The 8,429-nt window shown below is 39.2% G+C and overlaps 1 protein-coding gene across 6 annotated transcripts; it reads left to right on the forward strand.

The window, feature by feature from the left end:
* The first annotated feature begins 2,631 nt into the window (after nucleotides 1-2,631).
* On the forward strand, nucleotides 2,632-7,137 carry LOC112291534 (transcription factor Pur-alpha 1). Of its 6 annotated transcripts, none has more exons than XM_090255806.1 (10): nucleotides 2,632-2,865; nucleotides 3,272-3,355; nucleotides 3,557-3,605; nucleotides 3,773-4,070; nucleotides 4,408-4,455; nucleotides 4,718-4,876; nucleotides 5,309-5,551; nucleotides 5,869-5,994; nucleotides 6,303-6,356; nucleotides 6,633-7,137. In XM_090255806.1, the coding sequence occupies exons 4-9, from the start codon at nucleotides 3,822-3,824 to the stop codon at nucleotides 6,336-6,338; spliced, it is 861 nt and encodes a 286-aa protein (XP_090111932.1). In that variant the 5' UTR covers nucleotides 2,632-2,865; nucleotides 3,272-3,355; nucleotides 3,557-3,605; nucleotides 3,773-3,821; the 3' UTR covers nucleotides 6,339-6,356; nucleotides 6,633-7,137. The 6 variants fall into 6 exon arrangements, with proteins under 6 accessions (XP_090111932.1, XP_090111931.1, XP_024394852.1 ...); XM_090255805.1 differs by having other exon boundaries at nucleotides 3,778-4,070; XM_024539084.3 differs by having other exon boundaries at nucleotides 3,557-4,070.
* Nucleotides 7,138-8,429: the final 1,292 nt, after the last annotated feature.

Genomic DNA, 8,429 nt, shown 5'->3' on the forward strand with positions numbered 1-8,429 from the left:
GTTACATTTATTTTAGAGTTACATTTATCTGTAGTGAAAGAATATTTAGTTTCGATGTTAGAATGACTGAATTAGAATTGTGTGTCAAATAAAGATATAAAAGTACATATTACAGTGTGGAGGATGAAAATACTTCAAATGCTTATTTTCCATGAGGGGTTGAAATATAATGAAATATGAAGTAGCGGGAAAAAAATTATATTGAAGGAGTGCGATAAATTAAAAGCTTTCTACTCAATTTGATATAGATATGTCTTTTGACACAAACAAATATTTGCATATCAAAAAATGCCAAAGAGCAAGAGATATAATTATGTGTTTCAGAGCAATGCAAAAGCATTGAAATGACCTTTTTCATGATACAAGACAGCTTGAAAATTACAAAGTAACCCTATTTAAGAAAGTAGTTGACAGGACTAGAAAATGTTCCGTCCTAGCCTGTTGTTTATGAGCATCTAATAAAAACCTTTTAAAAGTTATAAATTATAAACAAAACAACAAAAAATCAAATAAATAGAGGTATTGCTTAAAAAGCTTTACATGACCAAAACCAAAAAAAGTCATGATGACAAAAGTATTTATAAAATGATAAGATTTTGCCAACACAAAATTTATAAGTCTAGTTTTTAGAGAGCTAAAATATTTCTTAATAAATTTAAGTTATCATGTTTATTTGAGTTTAAATGCAACAAAATGTTCTCTTTTCAAAATCTCTCTCTCTCTCTTGCTACATATATATATATATATATATATAACAGTGAAATATGCTTTTGAAAAAATCACCCATATACTATCATTTCTTTTACTGAAAGTACCTTGAATTTTCATTTTGCCTATGGTTAAAGACGATGTTAGTTTAAAATTGAAACATTTTCACACGTAAGCTAATACTGTAACTCACTTGAATACTTTCTTAGAAACTTTAAACAATTCACTCAATTGTGCATTTTTATTCATGTCTGTGTTCCACTCACTTCTTACACTTCTCAAATCATAACTTAAAAATCATTCTATTTTTCCAATGTTGATTTAGTATATATATATTATTTGAAATATTATTCTTTTACTTATTTAAACAATGCATAATTAAGAAATGAGTCTATACTTTGTTTCAATAGTTTATAGTATGTGTATTTTGATAAATAATGTGGTGCATACTACTGGAGGTTTGAGATGCCTATTGATATTCCGACACAGTCAAAAAAATAAATTTAAAATAAAAATAAAAATGTACATATTTGATCATGCAGTCTAAGATTATGAATGACATTTAATTAGATATTTTAATCAAGATGTCATCCAGAGTGGTATCTAAATAATAACCCTGTAGTCATTATCTTGGAAATTCATTGAACTTTTGATGTTACCGTGTTCATGGTTTAATAAATGTTTAAGTGTAAGGTGGTGTCTAAAAAATGGATTTTATTTTAAAGATGAATCAAATAAAAAATTATTTAAAAGATGCCTAACCGAATAAATTTTTATTTTTTTACATTAGATGCGACATTTTTAAGAAGCTTCTGTGGTGTAAGCCTAGTCTTCAAAATTGTGAATCCTTCCATAACGAACAGACTACGTATTTTTTCTGTTCTTATTATATTAAATATAATATTTTTAATGAATTTTTTTTTTTTTTTTTGATACAATGATCCAACAAAGTGTATCGAAATGATGGTCAAAATCTTTCAAATAACACTGTACAACTATAATTGAGGAATGTATACTAATTATTGTCACATTCACAGAATGAACATAGACACACTAAGAATTCCCAAGTTGAATCAAAAGAAGTAGCATATTTTGTCAGTGAGTTTTTTTTTTTTTTTTTTTTTTTTTGTAAAGAAAGAAGCATGTATTTCAATACAGTGCATCAATTGTATGCACACGATGCACACACAAAGCAACAATAACTTGCTTAGTAACAAAGCATCTCCTTTGACTATGTCAAGAGCGTTTTTTCAAATCATTCAAAATCAATGTTCCTCCCTCATCATTTTCTCATCCGTATTCACTTCTCTTGTTATTTGCCTACCACTTACCCTAATGCTAAGAAATCAAAGGAGGAAAAAGAAAAAAGAAAAAAAGAAAAAAAAGTGGAATAAACCCTAAAAGCACAATGCTTCAGCTAAAAAGGTTGGGAACAAGTGTTGGGAGCCGCAAGGACGTTCGAAGAAATCACTCATCGCAAGTGTAAAGCAGAAGAAGACGAGGGTTGGGTGCAAATCCGACGTGGAAGCATCCCCGGTCGCCGATCGGCTTTAGCCGCCTGGAATACTTAAACGCAAAAAGAGTACGTCCAGCTACGTCAAGGAAAGCGACGACGACGACGAGAGTAAACGGGGCAAACCAAGTTTTCATCTCCATGGTAAAAAAGCGCATCAGAGCAGGAAGAGAGGTGAATGGAGGGAGAGAGTTACCCCCCCCTCACGCTGGGGCTGCCTGGCCGGTAGAAACCGGGCCCGCTACAGAAGCAATCCAAGGGCACATACACACTTATACTCTCTTATACTCTCTCTCAATCGCTCTCTCTCTAACTTAGTGTAGGGGAGTAGAGTGGAAGCGCGGCTGCAGAGCCCCAGCGCCGTCGTCTTCTTCTTCATCCAGTAGGGAGGTGCTCTTGCTTGCTTGCTCTCTCGCAAGGGTTTTGTTTTCGTCACCCTGGGATCGAGCTCTTGGCGTCTCCATTGATCGTCATCGGGGAGCTCCGTCTTGCGGCGTACACTTCGGTGGTGTTGTATTGCCGTCACCATTCCAGGGGCTGTAATTTGGTGGGAAACCGCACAGTGTCGCGCCTGGTGAGGTGGATCGGGCAGGCGCGGCTGGGATTGGGGGGTGAACTTGGTTTGTTTCGTTGCCGGGATTGTGGTGAGTTCCGGCGGAGGTTTGGAGGCAGATGTTTTTTTTTTTTTTTTTTTTTTTTTTTTTTTTTGTCGTGGAGGGATTCTAGGCTTGTTGTTGTGGTGGTGTGGCGGAATTGGCTTTGGTAATGTGCGACGGCGCGTGGTGAGAAGGATTGAGGGAGGTGACTTGAGTTGAGTTGAGGTGGTGAACCTGAATGAGATGAACTGTTGATAAGGTTTGTTTGGCGCAGGGAGGGGCTGGGAAGAGAGGTTTTCGCTCCTAGACCAGTTCTTTTTTATTATTTTTTGTTTATTCTTATTTTTTGGTGGGAGATGTGTCGTTGTGGAGAGCCATCGTGAGGGCTGCTGAATGGCATCCTACCTAGGTAGGGTTTTACTTTACCATTCGTTGAAATTCCCATTGTTTTCAGGTTGCACAAACGTCGGCGGAAGGTCGAGGAGATCGCAACTAGAACGAAAATCGATTCAAGGAATTGTCGAGTTCACAATGCTAGGTCAGTGCTAGGTTATGTCACGGGCTTTAACAATTCTAGCTTGGGACTGTTGCACGATTTACTTGGAATCAGTCGGCGAAGACTATGGAGTCGTAGCCCTTTGCTTTCTCTCTGTTGTGTAGGCGGTTGTTTCGCGTTTACTGAATAAATTTTCATCGGTTGAATGTTGAACTGACTGGGGTTTTCCGTGTTGCTGCCCAGGGCGCTATCAACTGAGGCTCTTTTATTGATCTAGTTAGTGAGCGGAGAGGTATTCTGCTCAGTCCAGGTGTTCGTAGTATGCGCTTCCATGAATATTTCTTAACTTTTGTATGAGAATAGTCACATAACTCGGGAGACTGCCTGGTTCATCTGTTTATGCTTCTCGGCTATTGAATAGGTTAGTTGCCATTTTTTGATCTCTTCGAGTTCTTGAAGGGCAGAGAAGGAGTGATTAGCTTGAGAGGGCTGGTCGTATTTTGCTCCAATGGAAGGCGCACCTGGAGGAGATGCAGAGCTTGTGTGTAAGACGCTCCAGGTGGAGCACAAGCTTTTCTACTTCGATTTGAAAGAGAACCCACGTGGTCGGTATTTGAAGATTTCTGAAAAGACTTCGGGTTCTCGATCCACTATAATTGTTCCTGTTGCGGGCATAGTCTGGTTTGTGGACCTCTTTAATTACTATGCTAATGGCGAAGAGGAACTCTCAAGCAAAGAGCTTCAGCTGGACACGAAGGTACTGACTTGACTGCGTCGTTATTGTTTTAACCGACTCATTGCCTTATCCAATCACAAAAGATAGCAACCTAGTTATTGCTTATATCGGTAGACAATTATATGATGTCCATCGAATGTTTTGATGCATAAATCGCAGTATTTAATGCTGAAAGGTAACTGGTCGTCTTATGTGCCCAAGGGTACGAGTGCATGGATTGATTTCTTGTAATCGGACACTTGTTTCAATCCGGAAATGCTCGCTCACTATCCTTGCCAGTTTAGTTATTCGATGTTTCTTTCACTTGATTTCTGGTTTGTGTATTTCTCTTACATCGAGATGGCTAATGTCTTTCCAGGTTTTCTACTTCGATGTTGGGGAAAACCAGAGGGGTCGTTTCCTGAAAGTATGCACATCTCATCATTATCTTTTGATGGTTCTTTACATACTGTAAACAGTTTACATTACGGCTTTTCTAGAACTTCTTGTTAGACTAAGGCTGTTGTTGGTGACTGCGTTCGTTTTCTGTTCCAGAAGGCATACTTTGAAGGTCTATTTCGACACGATTTGATTTTCTAAATTTGGTAGACACATTTGAAGCTACTTTTCTTGTTGCGAAGTATTTGGTGTTCCTGTGAGGAAAGTGAACGGAAATGCTTGCTATGTAGGTATCTGAAGCTTCAGTGACTCGTAATCGCAGCACTATCATTGTGCCTGCTGGCAATGCTGCTGATGAAGGTTGGTCTTCTTTTCGCAACATACTTGTCGAAATACATGAAGCCTCCCAACTGCTCCTACCACCATCAGCTAGCTCTGGGCCCCTTCAGGTTCTTGTTGTTATCCTATTCCATCATTTTAAAGCAGTTATGTAGGTTTCTGGTTAATTTTATCTTTTTCAGTGCCTTCTAGAGGTTGTTAAGCTGGAGCAGTGGACGCCAAGCGATTGTCACTCTCTCATCCGTGCACGAGTCTAGATTTCTACTTAGGTTCTACATCTATAGCCTTTCATATCGAAGGAGTGCAATTTTAAATTTATTCTGAAGCTTGCATTTTGGAGGCTCGTTGAATTAATTGAATCATTGTATCTTTAGTGGTACGACGCCAGAATGGCTGAATCAAATCTTTCGTGGTAGTGATAGTGTTCGCGAAAGCAAGCGAATTGTAGCTTGGTTGCAGATGATGAATTATTCAATTCCTGGAATAATGGTTTGTGCTGCAATCTAAAATATCCTGAATTATAATGTTATTCTCCGGTGTAGCAAGGAGGTATTTTGCAGGAGCACATGGGTGTCATGGCTGATAATGTTGGTGCTGGGTACCTTCCCAGTACCTCCTCTCCACCTGCTTCAGCTAGCACTGTCCCACTTCCTGAAGTGGGCTCTCCTAATGTGGCTTCATCGGGAGGAGGCTTGGCTACTGCACGTGTTATCAGAGCTGAGCAGAAGAAATTCTTTTTTGATCTTGGCAGCAATGCTAGAGGCCAGTATCTTCGGATTTCGGAGGTTAGGAAGGGTGGTTTTTTAGAGTACACTTATCATTTACATAGTGCGATTTGTAATTTTTTGAATGAAATAATTGGTTTTCAAGTTTTCTAGTAATGCTAGACTGAATTCCGTTCTCGAAGAATTTTGTGGTGTTATTCAATGATCGGTACTGATATTACTGCAGCATAAGTGAATCGATTTACAGATATTCACATTAGTTGGCAGTGAATACTTGCCATTGCTTGATCAACCAGTGTTCGCGTTTAATCCAAAAATTGGTTCTTGATTATGTACATGCATATCTTTGATATTATTGTGTCTTTTATGGTTTTCAGGTCACTGGAGTAGATCGGTCTGCTATTATTTTACCAGTAGCTGCGCTGGAGCAATTTCATGAGACCCTGGGGCAATTTGTCGAGATGGTGAAGAGTCAAGGCCCGATAGGCCCAAATGTAGTGAACGTACGCACTATTGCACCCCCAAGGAAGAGAGCTGAGAGCTAGGGGTAGTGAGTGGAGCTTTCGAGCAGCTTTTAGTTAAGTCAGCATTCAGTTTTCTGGGGAATTCCGTGCTTTGCTGTGAGGAGGCCCCACACACACATGCACTTGCAAAGCTTAAGAGTTCAAGTGTTACAGAGATGCTGTGGCCAATGAATACAGCTCAAGCTCTGGGGATCATTTTGATGTTCATCTGACTCGTTTGATCTGTAACTCTTGAGTTAATGTAGATTCTCACACTGCGGGGGCTCGCTATCTACATGTGAGTGCAGGGGCAACATTTTGCTGATACAGAGACAATTATTTGAGATTGGTGCGGGAGCCAAGTAAGAGCTTCCCCTTTTTGACATTTTTCTATGCAGTTTGGGGTACACCAATGGTTAGGCATTTACATTGGCTTTGACTAAGGAGCTCTCTGGTGCCTTGTGGTTTAACTGGGTTTCACAACATTTTAAACTTGGGCATGTTGCATGACTTGACTGATACACTGTCTACATGATTTTCTACTTTCATATACGGTCTTCCTTTTTTTTTTCTTTTTTTTCCCCAAATCCACGACAATGTCTAGTGACCCTATGTTTTTTTGTGGTGAAACTGGGTAGATTACCTGTGCTGGAGAACTATTATCCTATCATCGCCGATGCACTCCTTGCTCCTGCATACTTTCTACAGCGGGGTGTACTATCTTTTTACCTTTGTAAGAAATTGTACACGAGAGATTTTCCTGGTCTTCTTCTTGCTGAAAGTTTCAGCCCATGCTCTTCTCTGTAAGGATGGCTATGTCCACCTGGTCTATGTTTACTCTTGGTATCTGTGCAGCAATACCTAATTTGTCAGCTAAGACGTGTCCAAAGTTTGTTTTGTTTTGTTTTGTTTTGCGTTTACTTTTTCCAATAAACAGGGTTGTCTTTTTGTATCTCAAGCAAATTGAGTGTAGCTAGGGTTTTAGCATGTAGACAAACATGTTTCTACAAGAGGCTGTAGTCTATAGAGTTATGTGATGAGTATGAATTGCCACTCTGTTGTGTACCCACTGTGAAAGTGAGTCACTGTACCAATTTCTTTATTCAATATATACCCGCCAAGGTTGATTTGCAGTTTAGCATACCTCAAAGTATCAAACTACAGTGAGCGGTGCAATACAATCCAGTTCATACAACTTTTTGTTAGTATTATACATATAGCAAGTCACTCAGCCGTGTGAATGCTAGGGGAATGTTTGTACCTATATCAGGAGAGTCTCCTACTTGCTTTTGATATCAACAGTCTAAGGGTTAGAAATGCATGTCACAGTTCTTTCAGTTTGTACGTCATGCGTTACTTCTGGCTCTAATTTAGGTTCAACATTCCATTTTGGCATACTAATGCAATCTTGTTCCAATATTAAACCTCGAAAACGTATGAAGTCATGCCGTATCCGTTTTAAAAATACATCTCCGTATAGACATATTATTTTGCATTAGAACATTTGCATTTAGACCATTTTAGTACTAGATGAAGTGGATTTTTTCTTATGCATAGTGCATCTCTTTCTCATGGCGCCTTTAAACGTTTTAATCTCCCAACTTCCCTCTGGGAATGAAATCAATTTTAAACGTTTAGTAAATGCGCCCCTTCTTGCTATATAAACCTACAGGAATATTCGAAATTTCAATTGTGTTGTACTGCATAGTGGTTATTCCAGGATTGACATTACTAAAGGTTGGGCTGTCACAGGCCCCTTCCATGCTCCAGAATTTTATAGCACGCGGTCTTACAAGTAGAAATGAAGGTCGAGAGGACCAATTTTATCAAGCTAGAGATGCTATGGAATTTTTTGAGTTGGCTCCAGTATCTATTAAGAGATCAGTATGCACATTGTCCAAAGCAATAGAGTGTTGCTATCTACGATTTATGGTGGCGTAAATGTGAGCCTCCTCGTTGTGAAGGTTCAGGAGCTCATCAGATGGCCAATCAATTTTCTCTTCTTTTCTTTTTTTCCCTCGTCTTGAGCTGGTATAAACTGTGTGAGCCGTAGGGAAGAAATGGTAAGAGCCACTCACCAAAGCTCGAATTCCAGTCAACCTTGATGCAGTAAACGATGGCAGTTGTTGGTACATCTAATGACAGAGGCCTTTGAAAAACAAATAGACCCAGTGGTAGTGCCCTGGCTCGTGTTTCAGGGACCTTCTGATCAGTGGTTACAGGGGGTGAGGGTTCAGTGACGTTAATGAAGGATTTTGTTTTCCTTCTGGGGGGCACCAGTTTCGTCAAATCTTTGACTGCAAATGTCAGCATTGAAAAAGGCCCCACTGTAGCTGTTAGATGCATTAACTGCATCATCGAGATCCCCTTTGGAATCTGAGACCACTCTCTTTTCATTTTTCATTTTTTTTTTTTGACGCAAATAAAGGTTTCCT

The sequence above is a fragment of the Physcomitrium patens genome, chromosome 14 (genome assembly GCF_059467195.1).
Source record: "Physcomitrium patens ecotype Gransden chromosome 14, ASM5946719v1, whole genome shotgun sequence".
NCBI classification, from domain to species: Eukaryota; Viridiplantae; Streptophyta; class Bryopsida; order Funariales; family Funariaceae; genus Physcomitrium; species Physcomitrium patens.

Bases quoted from the DNA above. Each gene is read 5' to 3' on its own strand.
- LOC112291534 (XM_090255804.1), top strand. From the start codon at position 3,822: ATGGAAGGCGCACCTGGAGGAGATGCAGAGCTTGTGTGTAAGACGCTC. The intron at 4,071-4,407 runs GTACTGACTTGA...ATGTCTTTCCAG, and splicing joins AGCTTCAGCTGGACACGAAG to GTTTTCTACTTCGATGTTGG. The intron at 5,552-5,868 runs GTTAGGAAGGGT...TATGGTTTTCAG, and splicing joins AGTATCTTCGGATTTCGGAG to GTCACTGGAGTAGATCGGTC.